This window comes from Polyodon spathula, chromosome 25 (genome assembly GCF_017654505.1).
Source record: "Polyodon spathula isolate WHYD16114869_AA chromosome 25, ASM1765450v1, whole genome shotgun sequence".
Classification (NCBI taxonomy): domain Eukaryota; kingdom Metazoa; phylum Chordata; class Actinopteri; order Acipenseriformes; family Polyodontidae; genus Polyodon; species Polyodon spathula.
The window spans coordinates 13,960,217-13,977,735 of NC_054558.1; the positions used below are offsets into that span (position 1 = coordinate 13,960,217).

At 36.5% G+C, this 17,519-nt stretch overlaps 1 protein-coding gene across 4 annotated transcripts in view; it reads right to left on the bottom strand.

Moving 5' to 3' along the window:
* Positions 1–2,530: 2,530 nt before the first annotated feature.
* Positions 2,531–17,519, bottom strand: part of LOC121300291 (T-box transcription factor TBX5-like) — a 32,800-nt gene continuing 17,811 nt past the window's right edge. For all 4 annotated transcript variants that reach the window (XM_041228800.1, XM_041228796.1, XM_041228797.1 and 1 more), the window contains 3 exons: positions 9,705–9,796; positions 9,181–9,404; positions 2,531–6,661 (listed from right to left, as the gene is read on the bottom strand). In XM_041228800.1, coding sequence (XP_041084734.1) covers positions 6,087–6,661; positions 9,181–9,404; positions 9,705–9,796 — 891 coding nt within the window. In that variant the 3' untranslated portion in view covers positions 2,531–6,086. The remainder of the gene's footprint in view (positions 6,662–9,180; positions 9,405–9,704; positions 9,797–17,519) is intronic.

Consider the following 17,519-nt stretch of genomic DNA (forward strand, 5'->3'; position numbering starts at 1 on the left):
GCCAGGATCAGCAAAGAAATTAGACTTTTGTAAAATGCGTAGTTATCTCATATAGATTGTCAGAAGACTCTTTTTCATGATCATTGATTGGAACAAAAAATGGCGTAGGCAGTATCGTTATATATATATATATATATATATATATATATATATATATATATATATATATATATATTATATATACATATATTAATTACACACACACACATACATAGAACAATTACCATGCACTGTTGAGGGGGGGGGGGGGGGGGAAAAAAGGGGGGGGGGGGGGGGGAAAACTGGATACTTCTCATGATAAAAGTGATTTTCATTTTTACCTATACATTAAAAGATTTCCAGAGGGGGAAATCAAAGGGTATATCTAATCTTCCTGACAAGTATCCCTAAGGGAAACTACCATGAGGGGGGGGGGGAGGAGGGGGGGGAAGGGGGGGGGGGGGGGGGGGGGGGGGGGGGGGGGGGGGAGCGGGGGGGGGGAGGGGGGGGGGGGGGGGGGGGGGGGGGAGGGGGGGGGGGGAGGGGGGGGGGGGGGGCCGCGGCGCCCGGGGGGGGGGGGGGGGGGGGGGGGGGGCGGGGGGGGGGGGGGGGGGGGGGGGCACAATAACTAGGGGGGGGGGGGGGGGGGGGGGGGGGGAAGGGGGGGGGGGGGGGGGGGGGGAGGGGGGAAGGGAAAGGGGGGAGGGGGGAGGGGGAAAAAAAAAGAGAAGTATGGTGGGAACGGTTGGATGGATGAGGAAATACGGGGGGGTCGGGGGGGAGGCGGGGGGGGGAAGATTTAAGGGAAAAAGGGCGGTCACTTGGGGTTCCCCTGTGTGGGGACGAGTCGGAAAAAGTTTGCCTTTCACCTTTATTGCTTACCGTACCCTTCACAGGATAGGTAGAAAGACCTGGGGACACAATGAAAAGACACATATCAGTTAGTATGTTTGAACATAGTAAATGTAGGCAGATGGAGACTTTATAATTGATGCTGTTTCTTAGGGCTGTGTATGTAATGTTTTCATACAGGAAGGGTCTGGTTTGCAGATGGAGGATAGAGAGAGCGAGATGGAAAGTGGAAATGAAGTAGGGAAGATGAAGTTTCTTAGACAGAAAAGGGACTAGATTAGCAGCAGTAATCAGTATCATTATTACATTGCACAATAACTATTCAATAATACAAAATCCAGTGATTTCCCATTTTTTCATAGAAATTGCTAAAAAAAAGGGGGGTGGGGGGGTGTGGGTTAATATCAAAGCTATTTTTATAAATGCCTATAAAATCAAATTGGCAACATATTGAGAATATTTGCCTGCATTAGATTAATAAAACTGAGTTGCACAGTGAAGCAAGTGATTTGTGTCTCATTTCTTTGAAGCATAGGGCTGGGGCTGGGCTGCTGTTTGTTGTGTCTGCTGATTCATCACATGAACTCGTGAACTCTGACTCACCGAGATCACAGACACAGTCCGATAGAGTCAGATCTGAGGAGAACTATACATGCTTCTCAAATGCCTTAACAAGTGCACTTGGTAAGAATGTTCCTTGATAACTAAGTCTTCATGAGACACTGTAAGGCTAGTCTCCTGGATGCCCTCACATGCACAAATATGACTAGATTTACATTGTCAGCATAACAATTTTAAAACATTGTTTAATAGAAAAAAAAGATTTATAATGGGAATTTACCCTATAGTGACGGACAAAAAATTTAATATTTACATTGAAGTTGTTTCACCTGTAATGGAGCAACCAGAGGTGATATTTGCAGAAATTAAATTGTCAAATCTTAAAAAATGAAACATTCAGAATTGTTTTTCCTACAAGGACTCAAACTCTTAGAAGGAACTGATGCGTTTCGACTGCATTCCATAAACGGGAAGTGTTCTGTGGAAATGACTGTGAGATACGTTGGGCAGTGTTACTGTTTACAATCCTATATACCCCTTATATATATATATATATATATATATATATATATATATATAATATATATATATATATATATATATATATTGTGCTTATACCATGCTTAACATACTATAATGTGTGCATCTTTCATGCAGGAAACTGTCAGCTCTATGAAGTGATGGCACTGTATATTATATAAGATTTAATTAAATAGTTTTGTTAGCTATGTGTACTATTTCTGAAATATGGTAAAATATAAAAGTGACCCCAAATGGGTTAATTTGTATTGAACGACACCAGTAATTAAAGGTGAATGAGAGAATCATACAAGACAGCTGTATACCAAATGTGAAGACACTATCTCAAAGTGTGTGGCCTGGCTAGGGCTAACATATTCATGTTTAGATGAGAAGTATTTGTCTTTTTAACATTATAACATGAAACATCCAAACATTTTTGTGTCTACATTTTAATTCTTTGTTTAATTGATATGCATGTCTGATAGTGTTGTTCCATTGGATTGTCGTATTGCCTGCGTAATCATGTTTGAAGGCAGTAGCAGAAAAATAAAAACATTAATAAAACAGTCCAAAATGTGAATAGTCCAAAATTTTCTTTAAATTTATTGCAGTTCTGTATATACATTTGTGTTTATTTACACCAAAAACAACAAAGTAATCCATCTCTTTATACAACAATTACATTTTAACCAGACTTCTATAACATATTTGTTTCCACTCCTTTTCTGTTCTTTAAAAAATCTAACAATATATGATTTCCAACAAACTAGAAACAATTGATTTGTATAATGCTAGAACAATAAATACTATGAACAAGAACAATACTAATAATTAATACAAACAACTGTTGCATTTCGTTTTTCAATAAACAATACTTATTGCTTGATACATAATTTAATTTTTTTGTGTTTTTTTTTTCAATTACCCTTTCTCCTTACAATAACTCTTAAAAAAACAAGCAAAACTAGAAATGTTTTTTTAAAAAAAGGGAACATATAAAGGTATTTGAGAGAAACCGAGGCTGTACTATGCAGATCTCTTTAAACACACTTATCGCTGTTATTATTTGTCAGGCATGATATTTAAGGAACTCCTCAGAATAAAACAGACATTCCCTGTGATTGTATATGATATTCAGTTGATAGTACAATGCCAGGATAGTTGTTGTTTTTTTTGTTTGTTATTTTAATATGCTCTTTACGACAGGTATTCAATACAGAAAGGCATGGTGAGTAGGTTAGAGTATCATAGAATTAGAAACACATTACTGGACTAAATATACGGAAATCAGTTGAGTGAAATCTGAATGAACCGTTAGCCACTGACTCTTGAGTTGCTGTTTTCAGATGCCTCCCTTTTTTGTTATTTTTCGGTTGAACTGGCTAGTAAGACAGGTCTGACTGCAATTGAATTCCACCCTGCTCCATCTCTTATTGATTCATCAGGGGTTTGTTTCAATCAAGTTTAACCTGAATTTTATTTTTGGTAAGGTAGTCCAAGATTAGTGCTAAACGGGATTTGTGAAACCAGTCAAGCATTTTTTTATTTTATTTTTTACATCCACTAAAAGGTGAAAATGCTATGTTCTGCACTTTAGATTCAGTAGTTCAGGACAATTGGACAGCTCCTGCAACTAATGAATCAGAAACTTAAACTGCCTGGCCATGTTAGAATGACCTGTCAACACAATTGTCTTTAGGCATTACCCTGGTATGGAGACAAGCAGTTTACTTAATTATGGTTCTGGATCAAGTTCACCCAATGCTTTACCCTGAAGGTGATGGTTACTTTCAATAATACACCTATCCACCGTGTCAGAATTGTGCACAAATGGTTTGAGGAGCTTGACATCAGGTATCTTTTCACAGGGATGAACTTGAAAGATGCATATGTCATTATGATCCTCTAGCTAGCTTGGTAATTGCGTGATGTTTTAAAGATTGAACGGATCCCTTGAGACATCATCTAGCACCTTATGGATGCTACATTGTGTCAAGGCTGTGATTAAGAGAAAACAGTGGCCCAACCTGGTATGCGATACGGTGACCAGGCATTATATGTGTGAATGCAACCAGGCGTTGGCAACCGAGGGCCTGTGTCATCATTCAACACCTTCCATGCACACTGGTAAACTGTGTGATAGATTTTGTTTTCCATTTGATATATAGTCAGACATTTTTCTTTCAGTGTTCAAGTGCTTTTGATTACAGGTTTGGATGTTGAATTTCATAACAGAGATGCCAATCTCTAACCCTTGGAGTGGCTAGCTTGAAAAACATATCTGGTTTTGTTTAGACTGGAAGAAATTCCAGCGAAATATGGAAAAGAAATCAGCTGTGCAAGAGCAGACAATAAAGGAGTAGAAAAAAACCAGCTGCAAGAACACTAGAAAATCCATCAGCATCACGCTGTTTATATGTACTGCTGGGTTGTTTTAAGTGGATGAGCCATTTCAGCTGTTCCTTTTTCTTATTATTCTTTTTTTCTTCTCAGAACTAAAATCTTTGCTTGTGAAACACGTCAGTCTATTTCATTTTGTTTTCCAGGGGGTTCAAAAATGCTACAGGACAAAAAACGGCCTGTTCGGTGACACTGTTTATAAAAACAGAGCTGTCTAAAGCAGACTTAAAGCTTTCTTTGGAGTGACACTAATGCCAGTATTTCATTCCCTATAAGATTTTTGCAATTTTCACTGCTGTGTACCCCATGTGTGTACATTGGTTTATCATAGTTTACCATTGTTGTTATGCTTTTACCACATAAGTTCGATGATCACACTAGACTTGAATATCAATAATATATCTTCAGTGGACATCTTGGTGGTTTTTCGTGTTTTTACTGTGTTTCCCTAGGCTTTTATCATGGTGGGTTATACCACGGTAAACTTTTTAAGGGCTTTGTGAGTTTTTTTTAGAGAATGTGAACAAAAAATAATAAGACAAACATTTCTGCTATAACATTTCAACCTTTGTCTTGCTTACAATGTAGGATTGACTTGAACAATGTGATCCCTTTAATTCTGCAAAAGATAATATTTTATTTCTATATATTTCTTTAAAAATCCCATGAATCTATACAGGTTTACTGTAGCTAACTCAATGTGTAGGTAGATGTATAGTGAGTACAATGTAAACGGCTGACTTATCGCTTAATAATACTGGTGCAAGCATGCTCAACTGTAGCAATTGGCAATCATAGGGTAGAGTCAATCACACATTAACTTTATTTCCTGTGCACGGCACTATTTAATTTACATTAGACCAGAGATTAGCTATAAAGTAACTTGACACTTTGTGCCACTACTGTGAAAAAGTGCAATTAACCTATTTAGTACCAAAATAATCTATCCTTTCTCTGATGCATTGAGGTCTATTTTATAGATATTAACAGTTGTAGAGCTAACGCCATTCTTTAACTTTTATAGTCCAACTGGTGTTTCCTAAAAAGTAACATCACTAAATATTACAAAATATGTTGGAAAGAGTTCTGCACTAGAGCATTTCTCACAGTTCTAAGATCTGTAGCTGTTTGGATCAATAAGATAGTACCACAATGCATTTATTGTACCTGAAATTGACTTGGCCCCTGTGTGTTGCATACACAGATGCCAGTAAATAAAAGCTATGTAGTGCCAAAACATTCTAGGACCAGTTTGCCACATTTGTTTGATTGAATTAAGAGCTTTGCAACTTAACAGTGTGAACGGAGTGTACCAGTTCACAGAAAAAAAATGCAAAAAGATTACAATGAAAACACAAACAGAAGTGAGCTGAATACCATTTGGCCATTTAAAGTTGCATGTCTCAGATTTTAGATCTTTTGCCAACTCCTTTTATCTGCAGGTAAAAGTTTTTCGCTTCCAATCAACCTGCGTTCGTTGGATGGCAAAGCAAAGCTTTCATCTGACATCTTTTGATTTCCTTCTTAAAATTGTTTTTGTGGCTCCTATTTAACCTCTGTCCTTCCTAGAAAGGAGCACCTTTATATGGAGTCTCAAAAGGGGGGTGTATTGAAAACATAGTAGAAACCAAAGCAGATCTTCAGAGGCCATTTAAGCAGCGTTGTGCATCCATTTTGAAGGCAGCTTTGTTCTTATGAAATGCAAACATTGATTAACGTCATTTGATTGCACCCTGTTTGTCTTGCCCTCCTTCCCCCTTCCTCCTTTCTGATTAGCTGGTCTCATTCCACTCTGGCACGATGCTGACTCCGTGGACGGTGTGATACTGGTGGGGGGAGAGATTGCGTGGCATGCCGTGAGAGTACAGGTACTCACTGCCTTGGAGCCCACTGCTGGAGGACTGGATGCCCGTCTGGGGAACGCACTGCCGAGCGATGGACTGGTGGGGCACGGAGCTCTGGTACATGCCGTGGGTGTCTGTGATCTGGGGAGAGCCATGGCTGGCCACTCCGCTAAGCCTGGGCATGAGTGGACCGGAAGTGAAGTGGGCAGAGAAGTGCTGGTATGGCAGCCTTTCCATCGGCTGTATGGCAGTCACTGGGCATCCACTGTAGGGTGACACAGCGGCCCAGGTGTTGCAGCTTATGTCCTCCAGACTAGGCACAGGCTCTGCCGCTTGTGATGAGCTGGCATACATGCAGGCCTGACGCTGTGCCGACTCAGTCCTATAGGAGGCAGGTGGGTGGGAGTAGCCCCCTGCTCGGTAGTAGGAGTCCTCATCGCTGGGAGAGCTCTCAAGGTACGCTTTCTTGTAAGTGTGTTCTCCTGGCTGACACTCTTCCTCTACTGCAGAGAGACCAAAACGACACCCAGTTAAGTTTGTGATTAAATGGGTAACCAGGTTTTCAGATTCACCGAGATGCTTACTTTGAGCTCTAGTTTTAAATACACTTGAGCTAGGTGACCAGCATTCATAGTTTCATTGAATCAAATTTAGACAGGCTATTATTATAGGAATATGTTAACAAAAGACTGATGTTGTCTTTTAAATGTACACATAGCGGTTTGGGGAAGGCTTATATTTAATACAACTGTAACAACTCAAATCATTACTTTAGTGGTATTTAAATTAACCTTAAAAAGTTATACAAACATTTCAAGAAGTAGTCTTTATCAATGTCACTAATACTAAAAGTAACTTAATAAATTTGACAAAAGTTTTGACTAGAACTCTTCCTTCATGTCTTGCACCGACTCCTTGTTGAAATGCATTATGTTTCTTTCAGTATTTCTACCATTGAATGTCTCATGGCTAAGGGCGTTGTTAGAATTCTTCATAAGTGGTATCTCCTAATAGTTCAGAAATATTTTACCATGTTAAACTAGTTACCTTCCTGTGGTGAGGCCTTTCTCCTATAGGTGGCACTATTCAGCTATACAACTCTGTAGACCAGTAACCAACAAGTTTCTGACTTAATCACTCAGCCCTTAATCTTTCATAATGAAGTTCTGAATTCATTTAAATTTGCATTCACAAACGGTTGAGCAATGAAATAAATAAACAAATACATATTGTAAAACTGAATACAAAGCAATTTAAGGATACATATTTACATATCATTACTCTTGAATGTTGACATATGGGGGGAGGTTATTGAATTTAATTAATCTTCACATTCTTTACTATAGGATATAAACTACAATTCTCTTAGTGTATGGATAATTCCAAGATAAAGTGACAAGAACTGAAAAGAAAACATAATTTAGGGATTCTTCACTGCATATTGTATAACATTTTTAATAATATCATAAACTACAGTAAATAAAATTGAGTCGTATAAGATGTAATATATACCCAAGCAAACATTATAAGGCTGATTATATAGAGGGATTGTTGTGATTCTATAAAATAAAAGAGCATAGCACATTTTAATAAACAAAAAAAAAACATTGTATGAAATGTAAAAAAAAAATCTGAACGTGTAAAACAGGAAGTCTGAAGTTTTATTTTTTAATAAAGGAGGAACATTATCGCTCAAGATTATAAGGCTGCAAACTCCTGTTGTTTATACAGATGTAAACATTTACTACTAATTATAATATACTCATTTGCACAGTACACTAGCAATTCAGAATTCTTTCATATTTGGTTTAAATCTGGCTTGTATGTATCTGGTGGGGGATTAGTACTGTATCACTGTTTCAATGAAAGGCAGGAGTCAGGCACAGACTGTTCCACATACAGCAGCTAGAAATGTGACCCGCAGTGAATAGAACAGAGAAGAGAGACCCCTGACCCAGACCTTGTTCCTACCAGGAGATCAAGGAGCTGCGACTGGTGCTTCTTCACTGGCCTTGGATTCCAGGGCTGGGGGGTTAGCTACATTTTGTTCCTTGTTTTGCCAACTTTGAAATCTCGATTGAGACAGGATTATGGATTGATTTGTCTAAGTGCAGTGACCCCCATCAACTTCCTGACCTGCTGTCTCTATGGGTGGTTTCACTAACCCCAAATTATGTGTTTCCTTTGATTGTTGGGAAGAGTCTGCTGACTGCAGCAAGAACCAAACAGTCATGCTGCACCACTACATGAGATGCCAACAGCATCCTGCTCAAGTCATTTCCATGGAGTGGCAGAGATTAATGAACTTATGCTAGGCCTCTAAATGACAAGTCTTTACTCAACAAAACCAATTAACTATGTCATAAAAAACAAAACAGACTATACTCTATAGTATTGGAGTAATGCCATGTGCATTCTTACAACTATCAGAGTCAAGCCATGTACAATCTTATAAGTTAATAGCAATGGGATCATGCCCTATACAGTCTAATACGTTATTAGCAGTGAGGCAATGCCAAAGGATTGTCTTTTAAGTTAAAATCAACCATGCCATTACTGTGTTGTAAGTGCTGGGCAAAATTTCTCTTTGGATTTCAAAATTTACTATCTGTATTAATTAGTATATTTATAATGTTCTATTAAACCCTTACTTCTAGTCTTAAATACTATAACTCTTGGGTCATTTTTAAATTACATACTGATTTAAAAGTTTTAGTTCATAGCATCTTTATATATAATATAAGCATCTTTATATATATATATATATATATATATATATATATATATATATATATATATATATATATATATATATATATATATATAGGGCCGAGAGAGAGAGAGAGATATCTACCAATTCTCTTCAAAAGAAAAAAAACACTGGAAGAAGGGTCTCAATCCATTTGTAAGGTCTAGCATACTGGTAACCCAAAACGTTGTTTCATCAATTGATGTACAATCTTACATGCTAGAAGTTATGCAGCTATGACATTTTTCTGCTAAAGCTCATTTCAGCCATTACCTTTCCTCTTGCAATGGTAGATCTGGCTGTGCTCATGGGATAGGAGGTAGGGGCTGCTTTGGGACAGCAGGTCCTGGGAGGTGCTGGAGACTCCATTTTCACACTGGTACTGGGAGCCCAGGTTAGAGGGAGTGGGCAGACCCCTCACATCACCCCCGAAAGGGCTTTGATTGGTGCCCACTCTCTGTCTGACTGTGCTGCGAGGGACCACTGGGTACTCCTTACTGAAAACAATACATAACAGTATACAGCATTCCTGCCATTCTGCACAATTTAATAATAATCCATGACATTGCTTCATTTAAAAAAAAAACACAGCAAAAAAACACACAGCTAACACACACCTGTAGAAACCAAGTCTTTGATTATCGTGAGGGAAGGCGAGGGAAGCTTTAGATTATGGAACTGTACAGTGCAAAGATGTGCCGCATGACAATCTGTTGTACCCAGTTATGTTTAGACTAATGTCATAATCGGTCTGTTTACAAGGGCTATTCCTCAGCACTGCCCAGTGTGCTGCTTACCTTGGCATTCTTGACATCCTGTGCAATTCCATATCATCGCTTCCACGAAAACCTTTTGCGAACGGATTGTTCTCAATCTTTAGCTGTGTGATCTATGAAACAAAGATAATAATAATAATAATAATAAATAATAATAATAATAATAATAATAATAATAATAAGAAGAAGAAGAAGAAGAAGAAGAAGAAGAAGAAGAAGAAGAAGAAGAAGAAGAAGAAGAAGAAGAAGAAGAAGAAGAAGAAGAAGAAGAAGAAGAACCATTAAAGATTCAGCGGTCCATATAAACAATAACATTTATATCGTAGTTTCAACTTGCTTTAACACTCTGAAATTGTGTTTATTACATTACCAGAATATGTTTTGTTTTCTTTTTAAAATGTTGGTAAATTACAAACCAAAAAGCTTTGAGAAGAGGCATGCCCTTAATAATGTAAAATAGCCTACACCCGGTTATCTACTATTTCCAGCAAAGAGATGCGGTCAAAATGTCCTGAAATGAAGTCATGTGTATTTAATTGTATAAGAGACAGCCAGCAATAACCGAGTCTTTTGTTTTCTCCTGTCTACACGGATTGTGGTTTTGGATATTTCAATGTTGGCATTTTTATTTCATATTTTGTGGGCGGTTTTGTTTCATATTTTAATGTAAAATGTCTTATTAAATAAATCTACACTTTGAATTGTTTTACTAATAAGAAATATAAGCTAATATAAAATACTTATTTAATGACACAAGTCGGCAAATGTTCTACACCTTAATACAATACATGCCGTAGGCCCACTGTAAGACTTAAAATTCCATTCAACCTGTTTGCAGTTTAGATACGCAGCTATTTAAGGTCGACGTTATAGAGGGTTGCTGTGTCAAGTACCTAATAACTAAAGTTGCTGAAGTTCAGTCCATTTATCAAGCTGAAATCACAATATGTCACCCACTTTTTTTTTTTTTTTTTTTTAAATTGCAATCCCTTTAGCGACTGCCTACGTCGACTGACACACGCTCTAAGTCACACAGAAATCTCCATTCTCCACAGAGTGATATTTCTTAACTGTCTCTGCTTTACTATAAAATACCTGTCTCTTCCTTTCCTGTCACCAGTTGAAAAGGAGCTACACATGTGCTTTATCAGATATGAAGTACCTATTTTGTGGTTCATACAGGTAAACATGATGACAGGTTTTACAAACAAAGAATCCAATCGCACGTTCGTTAACTTCATTCGCCAAGGCTCCAAAGGAATTCCACACTTTTGATTTACCTCGCGAGCTATTTATCAACTATTATCAACTATTATTAGGGCTCGCCATCCCTTGTACTGGAGATCTCCATTTCTGCAAGATAAAATAATGTGTCAAACAAGCGGAAAAACAAACCGAGAACACTGATTAGCGATCTGACTCCCCAACCGCCTCCTGCAATGGTGAAATACGTTTACAGTCTCAATCGTTATTTGGGAAAGGGTTACATACGAGTACACTGAAAGGCCACACGAAACGTTTTTGGTGATTCATACCCGCGCAGGACCAGAAAAGGTAATTTTCTGACCCGCATCCGAAATGGAATCCGCGAAAAAGTTCACTGCCCTGAAATAGCCTATACGTGTTAGGAATATAATTAGATTCGTTTTAACTCCTTGTTCATGTTCCAAAAGATCATTGGCATTAGTCAATTGATTATATGCAAATATGCTGGACTACTCTCAAAACTTTTTAGTGCAGTCATTTATTATAGCCCCTGTTTTGTGAAATGTGAAAAACGTTATTGCGTGCACGCTCATAGTTTTGTAGTTTCATAGAATATGTTTTTGCTTTTTAAAAATGTTGGTAAATTACAAACCGAAAAGCTTTGCGGAGGGGCATGCCCTCACAAATGTAAATTACACCCGTTTTAAACCGTAAAACCAAATGTAAGAATGTCTGATTCTCTCCGTGTTTTCAAATAAAAAAAATCCCACTTTCTTTGGGTTATCTACAATTTCCATCGAAGAAACACAGCCAAAACTGTCCAGTGTGCTGAAATAAAATTAAAAAAAAAATGTGTATTTAATTGTGTAAAAGAGACAGCCAGCAATATAAACCGAGTCTGTAGTTTTCTCCTGTCTACACGGATTATGGTTTTGGACATTTCAATGTTGGCAATACGTTGTGGGCGTTTTTGTTTCATTTTTTTTTTTTTTTTTTAATTTAAAATGTCTTGCTAAATAAATCTACACGTTGAATTGTTTTAATAAGAAGACATATAAATATGAAGTTCTGATTTAATGACAAGTCTGCAAAAATGCTACACCTTAATACAATACACGGCATAGGTCCACTGTAAATAGTCGACAGTGGAGGCAATCGAATTAGCCAACATCATACAGTTGAATAATGGACGCATTATTGATTCATAAACGTTTGTCAAAACCATTTTTTATTTTTATTAGTTAGCTTACTGCTTAAAATTCCAGTCAACGTGATTCCAGTTTAAGATACACAGATATTGTAAAGACAGCGTTCATATATGGTTGCTGTGTCTTCCTAATACCTAACAATTTAAGGTGTTTTAGTTCAAACTGCGCTTGAAAAGCTGAAATCACAACATGTGACCCACAAAAAAACATTACAGTCTCCTAAGTATCTGGCTGTGATGTCACTTATATGAGGGAACGTGGCCTGCTGCAGGGCTTGGTATGAGAAGTATTCACATCTATAGACTCAGTGTTTTATGGCTGTACTGTACTTTAATCGTTAATGTTTAAATCTTAACCTGCGTGTTATGAATATAATTAGATGTATTTTAACTCCTTGTTCATGTGCATATTATACAAGATCATTTAAATTGGTTCACACATTCTATGCAAAGATACTCGACTACTCTCAAAACGTTTTAATCCAGTAATTTACTATAGCCTCTATTTTGTGAAATGGGAAACAAACGTTATTGTATGAACGGTCCTGGTTTTGTTTAACGTGCTTTAGCAGAGTGAAAGTGTATTTATTACATTACCAGAAATATTTTTGCTTTTAACAATGTTGGTAAATTACAAACCAAAAAGCTCTGATAAGAGACATGCCCTCACAAATGTAAAGTAGCCTACACCCTTAAGAATTTAACAAAAATCGAGCTATTATCCACTACTATCAAGTTTTCTAGATGTCTTTACATCATCAATGGTTAAATATCTAGACCACCTGTTAGTCTTTTCGGGTAGGCTTTGATATCAAAATAAAGATTACAGTATAAAGTAATGAAACATGTCTTAAAGCTGTAAGGTTAGCTTAATGATCAAACCGCTAGTTGAGCAAATCGAGTTCAATTGGAAATAGTCGATTTGTACCAGGTGTAATAGTGTGGAAAAGGCATTCGCGACTTAATTCGTTTGTATTGATATATTTAAATGAGAAACATACACGGTTGTTCTTTTTATTAAAAACAGTGATGGTTCGTTGGATATTATTTGAATGCAAGGTTGGGGTTGGCGAAACCAGTCAGTGCATGCATAAATACAGGCATTCAAATCCAAGTCCATACAATGTATTCGCCAAACTAAAATAATTATCATGTGACATAAAGACATAACACAGGCGTTTCCTTCAAGCAAGTTACCAAAAACACAGCCAATCTAAACTACACGTAACCCCCCCTGAAAACAACCATATCGTCATGGTCTTGATTAAACCTTATGAATGGGTTACTACTTTTAGTCATTGGGATTTCTTTCAACCTGCTGAGAACTGTACCTGTAATCCTATTACTATTGGATGGTATGCAATATTGTCTCATTATTTTGCTTTACTGTCCCATCAGCTCTCCTTGCTATTGGAAATCGATTAAAAGGGTTTTATGGAGAACAATAAGTTTCAAATGAAACGCCCTTTATTTGTAATTGTTCAAAATGTACTAGAATCGCGCTTTTGCAGATGTGGACATTTTAAAACTTAAGTGAATCCTTTTAAACGGTATTTTTCTAATGATACGGGTTAACTGATTTGTTTTAAAAGCGTGGACTGTGGTTCAGCCCACTTTAATATTATTATTATTATTATTATTATTATTATTATTATTATTATTATTAGTAGTAGTAGTAGTAGTAGTAGTAGTACAGTAGTAGCATAGTATAGTAGTCATAGTATGATATCAGGTCATCAACAAGCAAGCCACAGTTGTTCCTAATATTAAAATTTTAAGGATGCTCATATGGATACACATATATATATATATATATATATATATATATATATATATATATATATATATATATATATATATATATATATATATATATATATATATATATATATATAAAGCAACATGCCTAGTAAAATTTTATATTTGACTTGCGCTCTTATTCATTATGAGGAAATATCCTAAGCTGATCTGGCTGAGGGCTGATGACCATAAAAGGGCTGTTAACTTTATAAGCTGCCAAATTCGAAATTCTAACAGAGCAATATATGTTACAATAATATGCTTGGTGTATACGTATACACACACACACACACACACACACACACACTCACACACACTCACACTGTTTGTTTTTTTTTTTTTTTTTTTGGTTATCTCTGTTTCACACTTGCATGTTGGACATGAATAGAAGTGTGTTCCAGTTATAGCGTGCAGTTAATTGAGTGAGAGAACTGTGTTGGACACATCTCGGCTGTGAAGGCTCGAACGATTACAAGTGCCACTGGTGCTTAACCAATAGAGGAAGACCATGCACGAAACATTAGGAAAATTGAACCTCCTGACTAAAATGAAAAGCCTATCATCTTAAAATGCACTTAGACGATTGAATGCGTTTAATTCTCCTAACCTTTTTAACCTTTTCTTACTATATACCTCATTTAACAGGATTAGTTTAATGTATTGCATGATTACACCCAAGGTGTATTCTTCCATCAATGCATGCTTACACGATACATAATCTGCTTGAATACACACACACACACACACACACACACACACACACACACACACACACACACACACACACACACACACACACACACACACACAAAGAGTGAAGAGCTTACTGTAATGGGATATAGAATGCTGGTTAATTAATTGAGTGATCGATTAATTAATTCATTAAATACGCATCTTTCAGATTGTAATTCTTCTCACAAGAAATGTAAGACCCGACCACTGAAATGGCAAATGATAGCATCTTTGGGCATGTATGCTGCTGTGAAATATGTACGTACCGCATTAGATTTGATTCGTCCTGACCAGTATTTATCAATGCTACTTTGACTAACTGTCATAATAATAATAATAATAATAATAATAATAATAATAATAATAATAATAATAATAATAATAATAATAATAATTGCACCACTTGATAAATTATATATCTGCACATGAGAATAAGAAGGGTACACGTCGTACCCGTCCCGGTCCCCTTCCCCGTCCCCCTGTCTCCCCAATAAAAGATACATTGCAAAAAATAATCTCTTCAGAACTGATGCTAATCAGTAAAAACAAAATATCTTAATCATATCACATTACACACTGGATGATTTTCGTTTTGTTTTGTTTTGGGTTTTTTTTTCCATTTCAATGTATGAAAATAAGTGCACGGGGAGCAAATTTCGGATGACACATAAAACTGAGGTCCTATTCTAAGTGACTCTGCAGCAGCAGTTGTTCACTCCCTAGTCTCTGTGAGTCGTTTAGGATAAAAACGTCTCCTAACTGTTTAATAATAATTTTCATAGAAATACTGATGCAGGGGACCAAGGATTGAGAAGGAAATGTAGGCTGACAATGGCATCTGTGAATAGGCTACTACTTGAAAATCCAAATGTGATATGATGTTAATGCTATTAGCTGTATCGATCTGTTTTCTTTCAGAAGGGGGTATTTTAGACAAAAAATACAAACCAGACTAAAAAAGTATCCCGTACAACTATTATTTCCGACATTGCGCTTTATTTTGGGGCAGATTTTACATGTATGATAATAGATGATTTAGAATGCACAATAACATGAACGATCTTCTTTGTCCCTTGGGAACCTGACCCGGAATGTAACAGCTTTTCGAAGCGATTACACCCTTGTTCTTGAGCTGAATTTGAGAGAAAAAAGCAGCATTGTGGATATCCCAACAAACTACAAATACATCTTGGTGATTTCCAGCCCAAAGCTATACAACTTAATGAGAATAATTGCCAAGAAATCCCCTGATTCTAAAAGCCCTCCGCGGAAGGAGAGGATATCATTGTTTATTTGCTTTGGATGGCTTACGTTTACATTTCCTGTTTTAAATGGAATACACCGTTTTGACTGACAGGTACACGGTTCATGTATGTTTCACCTCGCTCTTTTATTACCGTCCCCAAGCCTTGAACAATAATTATTATAAGACACACAAAACACACACACACACACACACACACACACACACACACACACACACACACACACACACACACACACACACACACACACACACACACACACACACACACACACACACACACACACACACACACACACACACACACACGGAGCAATTTGAATCAAGAATAAACAGATTTTCTTTTTGAACTGCGGTGAATCTGGATTACATCGCAGTCAATAGTAATAAACAAATTAGGGCAGAAGCCACGTTGCGGATGATCTTGGATTCTAAGTTTTATTTACGGGAAAAGCAGCTGTCTAATTTTCAAGAAAAGAAATAAACATGTTGTCAACCGGTGGCAGCCAAAATGATATATTTATGACAGAAGTTGTTTTACCTTCATTGGAACTACCATACAGGAAGATCTGTACCTTTCTATTGTCTATTTGAACATCATCTTTAAACAATTTCAGTCTTCAGTATTTTGCTTGTCTTTATGAGATATGATCAATATAACAATGATTTAAAATTATCTTAAAGATGGCGCTCGTATAAGTTATGATTAACAAAGTATAAAACAATTACTTTAAAATTAGCACAATCCAACGGGGTTCCATATTCAGGGTAGAAAAAGACAACAGACGGGTTATTTTCTCCTTAGATGCCCTGGCGATTCCATTAAAGGTCCAACTACCTCCATAGTAAATAGTCTTTGTTTGACCGTCACTATTGGTCAAATGCTCATCCTTCTCCCCTTGCTTATTAACCCGTGTAGGTGTTTGGAATAAACTAAAAAAGAAACACGCATTAAATGATTGATAGAGTTCATTCTACTTTTCAACATAATGATAGTCATACCTGTAGAACAAAACAACTTTACAATGAACTGTGCTTTGTTGTAAAGTTGACGTTCCAATGAAACTAAACTTTTATTGTTTCGATGCTGTTGGAGTCCCATATATTTCTTTAAACAAAAAGTAATTTGCTCATTCTTAGGTAATTTAGATGTGCATATGTATGATCTTTACACTATTGAGTTGAATTGGTTTGTATATGACTTGGCAATTTGTTATTTGAACCAAGAAAAAAATGAATTGTGAAAGTAATGCAGTTTATCAATCATCTCGAAATGTGTTGCTGTCAAGAGAAACTGTTGTGAACGAAAGCCTCTGCAAATACGTAATTGACAGATTAGTCAAGTTTTGAGGATCGGTGTGCGTTTGTTTATTGTACGAAGAACTTTCTCATAAAAATAGAATATTTTGAACTCGTCTTAAACACGTTTGTTTATATTGTATACATAGTATATTTTGAAAACAATTGTCAATTATCAAACTAAAATAAATAATTAAAATGTATTTAAAACATTTTACCTACACCTTCTGTTTATATAGGCCTATTAAATATATATTTTCTTCAGATTTTAATACATATATAATGATTTAACAAAATATCCAATCTGTTGAGTTATTTTTCCTTAAAC